Source organism: Prunus dulcis, chromosome 7 (assembly GCF_902201215.1).
Source record: "Prunus dulcis chromosome 7, ALMONDv2, whole genome shotgun sequence".
Taxonomy (NCBI): Eukaryota; Viridiplantae; Streptophyta; class Magnoliopsida; order Rosales; family Rosaceae; genus Prunus; species Prunus dulcis.
The window spans coordinates 14,504,189-14,521,378 of record NC_047656.1 but is presented as its reverse complement, the minus strand read 5'-3'; the positions used below and the strand labels follow the sequence as shown (position 1 = coordinate 14,521,378).

General features: G+C 34.5%; 2 protein-coding genes and 2 pseudogenes across 2 annotated transcripts in view; all 4 read left to right on the top strand.

The window, feature by feature from the left end:
• Positions 1 to 1,810: 1,810 nt before the first annotated feature.
• Positions 1,811 to 2,977, top strand: LOC117635432 (annotated as a pseudogene).
• A 2,503-nt stretch (positions 2,978 to 5,480) lies between these two features.
• Positions 5,481 to 7,213, top strand: LOC117635658 (salicylic acid-binding protein 2-like). The gene is made up of 3 exons (XM_034369994.1): positions 5,481 to 5,972; positions 6,063 to 6,191; positions 6,914 to 7,213. The coding sequence occupies exons 1-3, from the start codon at positions 5,481 to 5,483 to the stop codon at positions 7,184 to 7,186; spliced, it is 894 nt and encodes a 297-aa protein (XP_034225885.1). The 3' UTR covers positions 7,187 to 7,213.
• A 3,683-nt stretch (positions 7,214 to 10,896) lies between these two features.
• Positions 10,897 to 12,375, top strand: LOC117635431 (annotated as a pseudogene).
• Positions 12,376 to 16,909: 4,534 nt separating this feature from the next.
• LOC117635620 (salicylic acid-binding protein 2-like) overlaps positions 16,910 to 17,190 on the top strand; it is an 11,854-nt gene continuing 11,573 nt past the window's right edge. Inside the window, exon 1 of the mRNA XM_034369955.1 lies at positions 16,910 to 17,110. Within this exon, the coding sequence (XP_034225846.1) occupies positions 16,910 to 17,110 (201 nt within the window). The remainder of the gene's footprint in view (positions 17,111 to 17,190) is intronic.

Here is a 17,190-nt window from a genome sequence, read left to right as displayed (position 1 = left end):
GGCCTATTTTTTCATTTTTATGGTTGTAAAATATGCTAATCTATTTTATTGTACAAAAAGACTGTAGCATACCTTGCTTTGATTTAGTTTTGTTCATAGAATAATGTATATAAAATGTTGCTTATGTGATATTAATGCTTGATGCCTGTTCACAAGAGAGAAGATCAAATGTTGTGAACAACAGAAGAGACATGCGTGGGGAGGAAACCAACAGAGGAATCTCATGCCTCCTTAGTGTTTTTAATACCACACAAAAGCTGGTGCAGCACTTGGGAAGATACAAGTGTGGAGAATTGCCACCAAACCACCAGTCCTATTTTTTCCTTTGTAATAACTATATAATTAAGCACAATAAGATTGTATTTCTTTGAGAATCATGTTCTCTAATAATTATTATTGCTTGCAGCTTCTTTTCTTTGTATGTTTTTTCTTTACCTCTTGTATGATTAGTGAATGTTTTATGCGTTTGATATTAGGGAACTTGAGAATGAACATGTTCGGTGACACGGAGAAAATGATGTTTTCTTTTATGCTAAACCGGCCGGACCAAACCGTACCGAACCGGATATGAATGGTTTAGTTTGGTTCGGTTTTCATTTTAATTTTAGCTCAAACCGAACCACACCGAACCGTAAAAGTTTAATTGGTTCAGCTGTGGTTTGAGGGTGAAACCGGACCAAACCGAACCGAACCGTGCCCACCCCTACCTCCGTATGCTAAACTAATGCCAGCTAGTAGTAAAAGGCTACTTAAACTTTACTTGCTACTTAATCTTAATTCAAATACAATATAACATATATGTATAAAGGATAGGTCGGCTACCATTAGCGGTTTATGTACTTTTTACCCAATTAAAGTATATATATATATATATATATATATATATATACTGGAATAGGATATATGTAGTAGAATCAGATAAATATTTCTTACATAAAACTATATATATAACAATTATAATTATATTTTAATACTTATCAAAGTAATAAAATATTAATATTTTTAAAAATAAGGATTCTCACATGTACTTGGATGTTCAGAATAAAAGAGAATATACCCACTTTGTATGACACAATGTTTCTGGCATAAACAAGGAATATTGGGTTTCTCCATATTTACAGATGCAATCTTGCCTCCTTATTGCACATTTACAGAGACCAACATGTTATCTTTAAGGGTTATTAAATGTACGGAGCATATCGCTAAAAGCGGTTCCCTAAAGATGGGTTAAAGCTTTATAATGTGTCATAAAGTGTAATCCCTCAAGTAAAATCCTTGAATGATTGAAATTGCATAAAGCAAGTCCCTGAACGACATGTGCCTGAAGCACAAATTTTGCACTCAATACAAATATGTATAAATTGCCTTAGTGAGTACATTAATTATGATATGGTTGCAACACATTACAACTCCTGAAGAGTTGATAATTGATCAAAACTCCAGAAGAATTAATACTTGGTTAAAACTCCTGAAGAGTTCAAGAAATATTTGTCTCGGCCTAAAGATCGAGTATTATGCCAACGAGATTCTTACTTATACTAAGAATGTATTGAAGCATTTTTATGTGGGTTATCCATTAGGCACTTAAATGATTTTCCGGAATTATACGAATTAGGTGGAATACAGTGATCTATTCTACACATCAAATCTTTCAAATGCCAAATTTGGTAGGGGACCAATTATTGATGGTGCTTTACTTATTCTCTCGTCATTTTCAAATGGCAAATTGGGTAAGGGGACCAATTATAGTGAACAAGGATAGTTTCTATAAAAAGTAAGAGGAGAGCAAATGCAAACCAAAGGAAGGAAAATGGAGCACATCAAAGCCAAGTCTTTTCTGTTCTTTCTTTTACCTTTTTGCTTGGCAAATATTTGTACCTCATCGCAAATTAGCCAAACTGGGAAGAAGCATTTTGTGTTGCTCCATGGAGATTGTTAGGGAGCACGGTCTTGGTATAAGGTGACAACTCTGCCCAAATATTCAAGTCACAATGCACAGCCCTAGACTTGGGAGCATCTGGCATTAACCCAATTCAGATACAACAACTCCCTTTGCTGTCGGAATATGTCGAGCCATTGACGAAGCTCATGGTGTCTCTATCTAGTGGTGGAGTCAAGATTTCACATTAGAGGGGACCTTTAAAAAACTTGTCTTCTCTTTATAATTATCATGAATTTCATATTTTAAATTGGTTACATACTAATTTCATCATCTACACTATTAAAGACTTAAAAATTAAAAATTGATATTTCAACAAAGAAAAGAAATAGAAAAATAAAGAGTTCATAAAGCACAATATTAAGGTACCCAACTCATACATAAAAAAATGAGGAAAATAAAAAATTCACAAAGCTTAAAACAAAAGAGGAAAAGGAAGAAAAGTTAAAACTTTAGGAGTTTTTAGTGCAAATGTCTTAAACTAACCTAGAAGATTTAAGGGAAACGAGTAGAAGAGAGATCAAAAAAATTTATGATTAATTTGTAGACTAAAAGAACCTAATATATTATTTTATTTTAGAGTAAATATCCTAAAACTAATTTAACATATTATAATATTATATATCATATATAATATACAAATAGAATAAGTAAAAATAGAGTGGGGGCCTGAGACCACACTGGTCCCATGCTGGCTCCGTCCCTCTTTGCCGCCAAAGGAGAAGGTCGTCATTGTGGCTCACAGCTTGAGTGGGGTTGTCCTATCTATTTTCCTGGAGAGGTTTCCTGAGAAAATTGCTGTTAAATTTGAATTTGTTTTTCTAAAATGTCTTTGCAACTAAAATGTACAGGTTGGTAAAAGATTGGACTACTTGGACACTCAATATAGATACTCCAACGTCCTTTCTTTTTGGGCCCAAGGCCTTGGCAATAAAGTTATACCAGCTCTCACCACCAGAGGTGAGTCTCAATCCAGCTTAGAGTTGCCTTGCTACTGCTTTTCCTTTGTTTGATGATGTTTTAATGGACATGATTTAACACTAGGGTCTTGTTAACATGACATAAAGTACTCCATGTAAATCTTGTATTTCATTTTCTAATGAGAAAAAGTAATAAGTTATATGATTGTGAGATTCTCCAATTTTGGGAAATTATTATATGGTATTGTAATATCGTTATGTGGTGCAATTAATTTAAATGTTAAAATTTGAGTGGAGTATAACACCATGTGTTCATGTTACGCTAAATTGTACCTACATTTATTTTATTTTTGGAAGAAAATAAATAAATAAAGCACAATAAAGGTCTAAGCGATATAGCAGCTAGCCTCTTATGCCCAAACCAATATTATTTTGAAAGGCCATTGGCACAAGCAGGCAAGACAATTGCCTATGGTTCCCAAATTAGGCCCAAACCAATATTATTTTTTAAAAACTATATTATATAAATATTATGTTAGGTGCAAACTCATTATTGTAATATATAAAAAAATTACTTAATTATTCAATTTAAAATTTAAAAGAGGAAACTCAATAAAGGTCCATTCATTGTAAACAGACAAAAAAAAACTTTGCCGAATTACTCAATTCAAAATTAAAAAGAGAAAACTTAATAATGACCCAATTATTTTTTAAAATTATATTTTAAATCAATTAACCTAATTGAATCAATTAGGAAATTGAAAAGGACATGATAAAAAAAATTTGATTATGTAAAATTAATTGATACTTTTGAATAGAAAAATACAAGCCGAGTGAAGTTGCCACTTTATACCAAGACCATGCTCCCATGAATCAACACAAAATGCTTCTTCCCACTTGGGCTAGTTTGGGTTTGGTTTTGAGGGTTATTAGGAGGTGGCGGCGATGGCGATGAGTTACAATTTTTTGTCAAGCAAATAAGTAAGAGACAAAAGAGAAAAGGCTTGTTTTTCAAGTGCTCCATTTTCCTTCTCATTACCATCTCCTTCCTTGGGTTTGCATTTATAGGAAATATCCTTCTTCACTATACAATTGGTCCCTACACCCAATTCGGCATTTGAAAACGACTGAGTAATAATTAGGGTTCAGAAGATTTGAGGTGTAGACTAATAAACTTCCACGTTGCAAGCGAAGTCTTTATTTCTATATACATTTTTGGTCAAGGAGTAAACAGAAATGTAGATAGAAATAAAGACTTCGCTTGCAACGTGGAAGTTTATTAGTTAGTTTATTAGTTTACTACACCTCAAATCTTATGAACTCTATATAAAGATATCAACGGTTCTAATGCTGCCACATGTCAGAAGATTGAAGAAAAGAGTTGTTGAAATATTGTTAAGATTGTTAGGCAGTTTAGGCAAAACAGTTAGCGTTTTGTTAAAGAAGTCAGAGGTTAAGAGGTTAGAAAACGTGTACACAAAGCTTTAACAAAGCTAGCATAAAAACCATCAATGTACTGTGTTGAGAAATTAATGAATGAATACATCAAATGATTCTGTCATTAATTTTGTTAGAACAGGATCATTTGTCCTAACGAAACTGAAGTTGACGGACCACGGAAATCATTTTGGAAATTGAGGTACTCAAATGCAAATCGGGTCTAAATTCAGATACTAATAAAACGATTAACCCTAGAATTTATTAGATGATGGAGTTTTGTGGATTTGAGAGGATTTTTGAGTGTAAACCAAAGTCATGATTACTTTGGCGCTGGCCTCCCCTCCGTAGGAAGGATTTCATACAGAGGTTAAAAATATATTATTTATGGTTATAAATAAAGAAAATATATCATGTCTGAATTTTTTTATTTTTCAACAAACTCGATAGGATACAAGTATGTTAACCAAAAAAAAACCACAACAAAACTTAATACGAATTATACCTACAATTATTTTGTTTTTTAGAAAAAAAAAATTTGAACATCAAAAGATAAATTAAAAATAAATAAATAAAGCACAATAAAAGTCTAAGCCCGATATATAGCGGCTAGCCTCTCAATGACATTTTGAAAGGCCATGGGCGCAACTACTAGAAATAAATAATTTTCCAAGATATATAATTCATCCCATTGAATTTACAGGCGAAATATTTATTATTTTTATGGGATTAACTCCCAAGTTAGGATCTGTTCAATGAGATAATGAGACGAAGGCATAAAAACAATATAAAATTTTTCGTTCTAAACTTTTTTCGTGGATTTATCGGTTCATTGTTATATAAAAAAAATTCTCGTAGAAGAGAGATGTTTTTACCTCTTTTTTATGTTGTGTACGAAACAAATTCTGTACAAAAAGTCCAGGCAATGAGCACGTTGAATAATTTTTTATTATTATTATTATGCAGACTGGAAATTTATATGTTTACTCCTTGACCAAAAATGTAGATAGAAATAAAGACCTTGCTTGCAACGTGGAAGTTTATTATTTAGTTTATTAGTCTACACCTCAAATCTTCTGAACCCTAATTATTACTCAGTCGTTTTCAAATGCCGAATTGGGTGAAGGGACCAATTGTATTAGTGAAGAAGGATATTTCCTATAAATGCAAACCCAAGGAAGGAGATGGTAATGAGAAGGAAAATGGAGCACTTGAAAAACAAGTCTTTTCTCTTTTGTCTCTTACTTATTTGCTTGGCAAAAATTTGTACCTCATTGCCATCTAATTACCCTCAAAACCAAACCCAAACTAGCCCAAGTGGGAAGAAGCATTTTGTGTTGATTCATGGAGCTGGTCTAGGAGCATGGTCTTGGTATAAGGTGGCAACTTTACTCAAAGATTCAGGCCACAATGTCACAGCCCTAGACTTGGGAGCATCTGGGATCAACCCAATTCAGATACAACAACTTCGTTCGATCTCGCAATATGTTGAGCCATTGACAAAGCTCATGGTGTCTCTTTCACCAAAGGAGAGGATCATCCTCGTAGGTCACAGCATGGGTGGAGCAGTCATATCTACTTTCATGGAGAGATTTCCTGAGAAAATTGCTGCTGCAGTATACGTCACGGCTTTCATGTCTGGTCCTACTCTCAATTACTCGACTATATTGACAGAGGTAATGAGTTCACAAGCACACACCAAAGTTGCAGCACCAAAATCCATTGTGTATATTTATTAACAAATTATATTTTCGAAAAATGTACAGGTTAATAAAAGATTGGACTATTTGGACACTCAATATAGATACGATAATGGGACCAACAACCCTCCAACTTCCTTTCTTATTGGGCCTAAGGCCTTGGCGTTGAAGTTTTACCAGCTCTCCCCAGCACAGGTGAGTTGTCTCAAAAATAATTCAAAAATTCTACTTTTTTTTTTAATACAAGCAATAGTCTAACCTACAAGGAGAATGTGGTTTATTAAACACATTATTAAGGTATTATGGGGATTTGAATATGAGATCACGTTGCTGCTTTTTTTTTTTTTTTTGGGTGAGAAATTCTATGATTGCATTCATAATTTAGCCAAAAAAGTCACTAGCCACAAAATACTAATACAAACTAGACACAAAAGGGTCATTATAATAACAGAGCGGTCTAACATCAAAATTAAGACAATCTAGTGCACCTCTACTAACGATCACGCAAGATCGAAGAAACTCTGGCATAGGCATCCCAACTAAGATTGCAAAAAGAGATAAAGCTTAAAAAAAATAATTCATAACAATACAAATAAAACTCTCACAATTGAGATGAAAAACTTTCACAAAAGAGGAGAGGTGAAAACTACACAAATCCGATATCGAGACGCAATAACCTGTGATGGTTGGATGAAAATCATAACAAAATGAAAACAAATAGGGAAAATCCTTTGTCTTTGAAAATGGGGAAAGAAGTGAAGGGTGGAAGAGAGGGGAGGAGGGGTGGAGGAAGAATAATGGGCCTAAGAAGGCCATGGGGCAGATTTCCTTCCACGTTGCTGCTACTTTAATTTCTTTTTCCCTTTTTTTTCTCTTGTTGTTTTTGACATTTTGTTTGGTGACATATTAATGGACAGGATAAAACGCTAGTGTCCTCTTTGATAAGATTTTCTCCTCTCTTCAATTATGATGTAATAAAGCTCACCAAGGAGAAATATGGATCGGTTCGTAGAGTATTCATTGTGTCTGGGCAAGACCAGACAATAGTGCTGGATGTGCAGAATTACATTATCAGGAACAATCCACCAGATGAAGTGAAAGTGATTAGCGATTCTGATCACCTGGTCATGATCTCTAGACCATTGAATCTCTTCTACCACCTCCAAAACATTGCTGAGAAATATTCTTAGAAATGACTTAGGACATGTTACTACTATTACACACCGTCATTAAAAAATGTATTACAAATAAACATTTGCCATCACTTTTTTCTAGCGTCAACTTTGACGCTGAGCAACTTGATGTCAAATTTATCATGAATTTAAATAGTTTGGTTGAAGTTTTAAATTGCAATAAAAAAACAGAAGCGCTAAAGAAGGTCCACCATGGATTTAACTTCTCGATTGAAGATCCTTTTAACTGTAGTTGTATCATGTCTTGTTAATTTACGTGACATGTAAATCTTGTTTCCATTTTCTAATGAAAAAAGTATTAAGCTATATGACTGTTAGATTCCTCAATTTCGAGAAATTATTTTATATGGTACTAAAACATCGTTACATGGTGTAATTAATGTAGATGGCATGATATAAGTGGAGTGTAACATCACGTAATCGTGTTATGGTGTAATGCAAAAATTATTTATGAACTTCTTGTGTCGGAGAAAAATGTAGTTGCAACCAGTTATATATGAACATTTAGTTACTATTTACAATAGAAATTGTAACATTTTATTGTTGGACTAGGTGCTCCAACTACCTACCGTGACACTTGTATTTAACTGTGGTATTGGTGATATGTCTTATGTATAGCTTGGAATTTATGTAGGGGTTTTTTGGAAACCTTTATGGAGATTGATTTAATTAAATTTCATGAATATTATATGATTGTTTGAAATTATTAAATGATGATATTCTTGATATTATTTGATTGATGTACTTGAGATTGTTTGGATATCAAATTAATTTTCGCATATGCTTATCGATGATTGGTGATTATAAGTTGATTTATATGCGTATCAGAAGGGATTGGTGAAATGGGGAATTATTTGAGGAGACATGTGACATTCCGTCCCAAAATGTCGTTTTATTTAATTTGCAATTTTGAACTTGGGCATAGGGGGATTTTGAGCTTTTTTTTTTTGGAAATAGTTTTGGGAACTCCCACACAAATTATTCCCTCATCTTCTCAAAGAATTCTCTCTCAACTAATCACAGTATTCCAAACCCGTCAGATCTATTCATATGTCTTAAACTTTATTCTTCATAACTCAAATCGAAATATTTGCTTCTTCAATGTTGTTCATCTGGTTGTCTACTAGAACATATCTGAAAGGCTGTTTATCACAAATGGTCTCTGAGGTTTGCAAAATTATCATTTGGTTCTTTATATTTTTTTGTGACATTATTGGTCCTTTATGTTACACCTCACACATCAATTTAGTCCTGTTGTCATATTTCGTCAAAATTTTCCGTTAGATTGCTGACGTGGATGCCACATGGATTAAACAATGCTTTAAATATTTTGAGTTTTCTCACAAATGGTCCCTGAGGTTTGCGAAATTATCACCTTTGGTCATTTATATTTTTTCTAACATTATTGGTCCTTATGTACCTCACACATCAATTTGATCCCACCGTAGATTTCGTTAAATATTTTTGTTAAATTGCTGACATGGCACATATGTGGCGCACACATAGCCAATGAGAAAATGCCAAGTGGATCTAAATGAAGAAATGTTTTTATTTAAAAAAAATAGTTTAACATTTAAAATCTTTTTATAAAAAATGAGAAATTTTTCAAAACAAATTTTTTTTTTTATTCAAATCCACTTGGCATGTTATTAATGGACATGTAGTGACAGGACCCGACCCAATTTCCACTTTGGAATTCGAGCCAAGTCCTGTGCGTGTCCGACACCTGGCGAATGTCGGGCACAAATGACATTTTTACCCTTCTTATTTCAATTTCTCTTTAAAATTTCCTTAGACTTTGAAAATTGGCGGAAGATGCCACCTATTAAAATATCTGAGGGCAATTTGGTCCATTGTCAAAGATATTTTCCTTACTTTTGATGTGTTTTCTTTCTTTTGAGATATTTTGTTTGGGTTCTTACATGTAGGCTCCCACATATTTAAAGTCCAAATTTGTTAGGTTTTGTTGGTTTCTACAATATTGGCGTGAGGATTGGTTATATCGAAAAAAGAAATTCAATTGGATCGGGTTAGGATGGTGATCAAAAAATTGAAAATCAACTTAAACGAACCAATCCAATATACACATTAATATACATTCATATTGTATAATATCTCCACCTTCATCTTGTTTCTCACTAATATATAATTTTACTTTCAAAAAAAATAATTATTAGGTAACAATTTTTAATTTTTATAAAAACACGAACAATAACAATAAAACTAATGAACAAAGAATAATAAAATTTGGATTTTGAGCATTTTGTTTCTTCAACTCAAAACTTCAAATTTCCAATTGTGAAGTACAAGAATCTCTGTTGAGTTTTTTGCCAAATCAAATAAAAAGAAAAATAAGTTAACAAAGATGTCTCTTACAAAATTCCTATTATATATCTATTTATAAAAAAGAATGACACAAAGAAAAGACCTTCAAATTGCTAAAGCTTTCCAATGTGGGTTGCTGCCACTACCAGGTCTCTTTTTTGTCTAAGATAAGAACGTTTGTTTGGTTTTTTTTTTTTTTTTTTTTTTGAGAACTCTTTGTTTCCATATGTTTAGTTTCATTAATTTTTGTTCTTTGAAATATTATATTATATAATTTATATTTAGTTTCCTAGAGAATCTCAAAGAGGTTTGGTGCTGCTATGATTAATGATTACATCTACTTCCTTCTGAGACACTAATGGTTTTGGGTTTTTTTAATTAAAAAAAATGTAAATATATAGGCTAAAAAAAATCATATTTTTGTACCCCCACAGTTTTGGGCCCTGGGCTGTGGCCCTGGTAGCCCTGGGCTAGGGCCGGCTCTGTCTTTGATCATATTGAATTTTGTATTATATGTAATGAAAGATTACGAAGTTTTTTTGTCATGATTATTTTGTCATACAAACTGATCATCCAATCCAATCCAATGTACATTGGATTGGATTGGATTGGTAAAAATTGGTTTCAAACCGATGCTCATCCCCTAGAAAACTCACACATGAGTACCATGGAGACTTGAACCCATAACCACTTAGAGCACCTCCACCCCAAAGGGTAAGGGCAAAGCAAAGGCAAGGCAAGGTTTGTAACTATTCACGTTAATAGTGGCAGCCTTATCTTTTTCGGTTCCACCCCAAAAGGCAAGGGCAATGGCAATTACTGTTTACTTTAATTTATATTCTATTTTTTATACTCAAATCATTAATTTTGATAAGCTTTTCGGATAAGATTTTCAGTTTAAGGGAAATTTTATGAACACCAGAAAACAGAGTTGCAGAGCAACACATTGTTTTGTCTTCCATTATTTATTTATTTTGGTGAATTAGCTTAGTCTGGACTGATGGGAGTGGTCTATGTCATATGTTAGAACTTTATTTTGTCCTTCTTGTTATGCTCTATTTTATTTTCAGTTTTTCATTTTCATTTCTGATTTTGGAAGTTTATATTTTGTGAGAGTTGGGTTATGTTTTGTTTATATTTAGTGAATCTGCAGATTGGTTCAGAACTTTTGAATCTGTTTGGGGTTTCTACGAATTAGGTGGAATACGATGATCTAGTCTACACATCAAATTTTTCAAATGCCAAATTTGGTAGGGGACCAATTAATTATTGATGGTGCTCTACTTATTCTCTTGTCATTGGGTGAGGGGACCAATTATAGTGAACAAGGATAGTATCTATAAAAAGTAAGAGGAGAGCAAATGCAAACCAAAGGAAGGAAAATGGAGCACATCAAAGCCAAGTCTTTTCTGTTCTTTCTTTTACCTTTTTGCTTGGCAAATATTTGTACCTCATCGCAAATTAGCCAAACTGGGAAGAAGCATTTTGTGTTGATCCATGGAGCTTGTTAGGGAGCACTGTCTTGGTATAAGGTGACAACTCTGCTCAAATATTCAAGTCACATGGCACAGCCCTAAACTTGGGAGCATCTGGCATTAACCCAACTCAGATACAACAACTCCCTTCACTGTCGGAATATGTCGAGCCATTGATGAAGCTCATGGTGTCTCTGCTTAGTGGCGGAGCCAGAATTTCATATTAGAGGGGACATTTATAAAACTTGTCTTCACTTCATAATTATCATGAATTTCATATTTTAAATTGGTTACATATATACTAATTTCATCATCTACACTATTAAAGACTTAAAAATTAAAAATTAATATTTCAACAAAGAAAAGAAATAGAAAAAATAAAGAGTTCATAAAGCACAATATGAAGGTACCCAACTCATACATAAAAAAAATGAGGAAAATAAAAAATTTACAAAGCTTAAAACAAAAGAGGAAGAGGAAGAAAGGTTAAAACTTTAGGAGTTTTTAGTGCAAATGTCTTAAACTAACCTAGAAGATTTAAGGGAGACAAGTAGAAGAGAGATCAAGAAAATTTATGATTAATTTGTAGACTTAAAGAACCTAATATATTATTTTATTTTAGGGTAAATATCCTAAAACTAATCTAACATATTATAATATTATATATAATATATAATATACAAATAGAATAGGTAAAAATAGAGTGGGCGCCTCAGACCACACTGTTCCCATGCTGGCTCCGTCCCTCTCTGCCCCCAAAGGAGAAGGTCGTCATTGTGGCTCACAGCTTGAGTGGGGTTGTCCTATCTATTTTCCTGGAGAGGTTTCCTGAGAAAATTGCTGTTAAATTTGAATTTGTTTTTCTAAAATGTCTTTGCAACTAAAATGTACAGGTTAGTAAAAGATTGGACTACTTGGACACTCAATATAGATACTCCAACGTCCTTTCTTTTTGGGCCCAAGGCCTTGGCAATAAAGTCATATCAGCTATCACCACCTGATAGGTATTTATAGAAAAAAAATTCAGAATTTTTTGATAATTTTTTGGCACTTTTTTTTAGGTGTTGATGTCAGCAGCCTGAGAACAACAGTCCAATCCATTTTTGCCTGTGGACTTGCTCAGGCTGGTGGGGTCCATGGCTTGCCAGGACTGACCTTTCTGCGCTGGAGGAGAAATTGGGGCCTTGTGGGGCCTGTTGTCATGGCAACGGCCTAGCGCTGCACATGCTCTTAGAGTTGCCTTGCTACTGCTTTTCCTTTTTTCTTTCTTGTTTTTAACTTTTTGTTTGATGATGTTTTAATGGACATGATTTAACACTAGTGTCCTCGTTGGCAAGATTTTCTCCTATCTATAATTTAACTTTTTGTATCATGTCTAAACCCTAAACCCTAAACCCAAGATTTTCTCCTATCTATAAGTTAACATGACATAAAATACTCCATGTAAATCTTGTATTTCATTTTCTAAAGAGAAAAAGTAATAAGTTATATGATTGTGAGATTCCTCAATTTTGAAAAATTATTATATGGTATTGTAATATAATTATGTGGTGCAATTAATTTAAATGTTATAATATGAGTGGAGTGTAACACCATGTGATCATGTTACGGTGTAAAAATCAATCCTTAATTTCTTGTGTTTGACCAGGAAACTTTTTGGATAGAGGACGAATATCCATGGTTTATCAAATTAATGAAATCTTTCTTCAGAAAAGAAAAAAAATTGTTCTTGGGTTGGAGGAAAATATTAGTGCAATTAGAACACTCTAATCACGTAATGGGAGAAATAAATAAATATAATCATATAGAATTGAAAATTCAAAAAAGCCCACTAGAAAAAGAAAGGGAGATGGCATGCATTATTAAGAGTAGGTCCAGCGGAAGGGCCCAGCCCGAGGCGAGGGGAAAAAAAAAATGGCGTTCCACCGAGTAGCCCAGGCCCGGGGGGGTGTGGGACCCACAAACTCTGGCCAGCCCGAAGGCGAGACGAGCCCGAGCTCCAGCCCGCGGTCGCTGACGTCAGCCCTCGCGTCACGCTGATGTCAACTAGCGCGATTTAATTTTTTTTACCGTTGGCGTGTGCAATGCACGCGCCAACGGTAAAAAAATTTGAACCAGCGCGCGCTGACGTCAGCACGACGCCAGCTCCAACGGGAAATTGCCACGTGTCGCCTCCCCAGCCCTCCGATCAGCATCTTCGAATCCATCCTACGGCTGAGATTTTTTTGGGCAATAAAAATATGAAAAAAATCGTAAATTTTTTTTAAAAATTTTAAAAATTCTGAATTTTTTTTTTTCTATAAATACCTATCAATACCCTTCACTTTCAACACCAATCCTCATACATTTCATTATACTTCTACTATTATTCACTCTTTACTCAACATTTTCCTCTTTTTCATGTTTTCTATTAAAGTTGTTGTAATTCATGTATTTTATTTTAGTAGTAGTAATTCGTAATGACTTGTATTACATTTCGTTATTTAATAAACAAAGCATTCAATAAATTACCTTTTTATTCAACATATTCCATACTTCAAACAAAACATAATAAAAATAAAAAAAAAGTACAAACAAGGCACAATAATAATAACCAACCACAACCAAACCATAATAAATAAAAATACAACACAACCTAACCATAACTAAATAAAACATAACCAAAGCATCTATGCTCCATCATTCATCTTCATTGCCTTTCTCCGCCCATAGATGCTCCATCAAGTGAACTTGACGCATTTCATGAATATACGAAGATTGCATCTCTGTATATCGATCTATCATTCGGGTCATCAAATGACCATCCCTCACCAACGGTTCCGGCTCAAGCGGTTCTCCACTTGGCCCCATGGGCCTTTCATAAATCCGTGTTAAGGTCGTGTTCATTGGATCCGGTTCGTAGACCTCTAAAGCATCATAATCGTACTCATCCTCCACAATCATATTATGGAGGATGATGCAAGTCATCATAATGCTTCCGAGGATCTCCTCATCAAACATACGGGCCGCACCTCGAATAATCAACCACCGAGCTTGAAGGATGCCAAAACACCTTTCGACATCTTTCCTGTATCCCTCTTGATAGGTAGCAAATAATTTTTGCTTCTGGGATCGGGGATTTGGAATGGATTTGACAAAAGTGGTCCACCTCGGGTAGATGCCGTCAGCTAGATAATACCCCGTCTAGTACACTGTATTGTTGACTTGATAGGTGATATTGGGGCCCTGGCCTCTCAATACATCGTTGAAGGCCGGGGATTGACCCAGCACGTTGAGGTCATTTTGGGATCCTGCAACTCCAAAGAAGGCATGCCAAACCCATGTGTCGAAGCCAGCAACGGCTTCAAGGATGATACTTTTTTGGCCTTTTCTATTTCCATAATCACCTTGCCAGGCAGTTGGGCAATTCTTCCATTGCCAGTGCATGCAGTCGATGCTACCAATCATTCCTGGAAATCCTCGAGCTTCAGCTTTTTGTAGAAGCCGTTGGAGGTCCCTAGGAGTAGGTCTACGCAGGTAGTCCCTAGTGTACAGAGTTTCAACTGCTTGACAAAATCTTACCAAAGCCTCCAACGTAGTGGACTTCCCCATCAGGGCAATCTCATCCACCTGATCAGCAGATGCTCCATACGCCAACATTCGTATAACAGCTGTAAGCTTTTGCTCCGGAAGAAGCCCCAAAACCCCAGTAGCATCACACTTTTGAACAAAGTATGCATCATAATTGCAAATATCATGCATGACTTTATTGAACAAATGAGGTTGCATTCTAAATCGCCTTCGAAAATCAACATCAGAGTACAAAAAAGTTGGGATAAAATAATCTTCCAAAAGATTCTTACCCCGAGAATGCCTATGTCTTTCCACATTCCGGCGGCGGCCGACTTGTGAACCACGGCGGCGACCTTGGTTCTCTTCATCTTGCAAAGCCATTGCTATGAGAACTTGTTCATCGACTTGTCTCTGCAACTCATTGATTTCATCTGCTCTACGGTTTCTCTCATTTGTTTCTCGCTCTTGCCTCTCCAAGCATCTCCTAAATTCTTCCATTGAGAATGAATGAAGTATGAATTCTAAACTCTGAGAAATGAAAATATAGAAAGATGTGGTGTGTGAGGTATGAACTGAGCCTCTGGTTTTATAGAAAATTTTGGCAAGATAGACATGCCACGTGGCTTGATTTTATTGGATGAAAATCTTATCTGAAATTTGAAATTCATCCGAAATTTGAACCCTAATTTGTATGAAATTTGAATTTTGAAATTCATCCGAAATTTGAACCCAAATTTATCTGAAATTTGAACCCAAATTTATCTGAAATTTGAACCCAAATTTATCTGAAATTTGAATTTTGAAATTCATCCGAAATTTGAACCCAAAAATTTATCTGAAATTTGAACTTTGAAATTCATCCGAAATTTGAATCCAAAAATCTTATCCGGAAATTTTATCTGATTATGAATAGTCTTGACACGTAGGAACCCGGAAATCTTATCTGAAAATATTACCCAAATAAATTATTTTCATTAAAAAGTATGAGGAAAAAACAAAAAAATGAATAGTAATTACCCTTAGCCATGACAATAGGTGGAAACACAAAATACTATTTGCAAGGGCAACCACTATTCACGTGAATAGTGGCTGTCCTAGCTCCACCCTTTCCATGACTAATGACAAATGGGTGGAGTTGCTCTAACTACCAGCATCCTGCCCCGATTTTCAGTGGGTTAATTAGCTAATACTTTTCCTCTTCTCTTTTTCTTTTTTGCTTTTTAAATATAAAATAAATGTGTTGTCATGGATCAGATTTCCCCCTCTTTCGTGATGAAATAAAACTCACCAACGATAAATAATATGTATCAATCAACCAAAATCCGCTAGGATTTGAAAAGATACATGATCAATATTCAACCAGGATTTGAAAAGACACAACAGGATTTGCAAAGACACATGATCAATCAAAATCCGCCAGATGAAGTGAAAGTGATCAATGGTTGTGATCACCTGGTAATGTTCTCCAAACCGCTGGAGCTGTTTTACTACCTCAGATACAAGGTTGCTAACTGCTGAGAGTTGTTAAATATTCGTAAAATAAAATAAAAATGAGCACCTGGCAACCACATATGAGTAAATTCCTAGCTTTTTTTAGGAAATAAATTTACCAATTTACATAGCTTGATTGAGTTTGATTTCGCTGAGCCACGACAAGGTTGATCTCAATTGATGTAATCATTTTGAGTGAAGATTTTAGACTAGCCTAAATTCCTTAAACTTGTTTGATTATATATAAAATTACAAGTTTATCAAAAAAAACTAATAAATAATTACCTAAGTACAACTTAACACCTATTCGTCCACCGAAATCTAATATTCAATTAAGTTAAAAGCTCATAAAAGTCATTGGATGATGGAGTTTTGTGGATTTGAGAGGACTTTTGAGTGTAAACCAAAGTCATGATTACTCTGGCGCTGGCCTCCCCTCCTTATTTGGAAGGATTTCATACAAAGGTTTAAAATATATTATTTATGGTTATAAATAAAGAAAATATAGCGGCTAGCCTCTCAATGACATTTTGAAAGGCCATGGGCCCAACTACTAGAAAGAAATAATTTTCCAAGATATATATGTTGTGTACGAAACAAATTCTGTACAAAAAGTCCAGGCAATGAGCACGTTGAATAATTTTATTATTATTATTATGCAGATTGGAAATTTATAGAGAAAGGTACGCAAAAGATTTTGCAGATTTGGCATATATATACTCCTTGACCAAAAATGTTGATACAAATAAAGACCTTGCTTGCAACGTGGAAGTTCATTATTACTCAGTCGTTTTCAAATGCCTAATTGGGTGAAGGGACAATTGTATGGTGAAGAAGGATATTTCCTATAAATGCAAACCCAAGGAAGTAGATGTTAATGAGAAGGAAAATGGAGCACATGAAAAACAAGTCTTTTCTCTTTTATCTCTTACTTATTTGCTCGGCAAAAATTTGTACCTCATCACCATCTCCACCTCCTCCTAATTACCATCAAAACCAAACCCAAACTAGCCCAAGTGAGAAGAAGCATTTTGTGTTGATTCATGGAGCTGGTCTAGGAGCATGGTCTTGGTATAAGGTGGCAACTTTACTCAATGATTCAGGCCACAATGTCACAGCCCTAGACTTGGGAGCATCTGGGATCAACCCAATTCAGAT

Coding starts and splice junctions, on each gene's coding strand:
- LOC117635658 (XM_034369994.1), top strand. CDS start 5,481: ATGGTAATGAGAAGGAAAATGGAGCACTTGAAAAACAAGTCTTTTCTC. Junction 5,973..6,062: donor ACTCGACTATATTGACAGAG/GTAATGAGTTCA, acceptor AAAAATGTACAG/GTTAATAAAAGATTGGACTA. Junction 6,192..6,913: donor ACCAGCTCTCCCCAGCACAG/GTGAGTTGTCTC, acceptor ATTAATGGACAG/GATAAAACGCTAGTGTCCTC.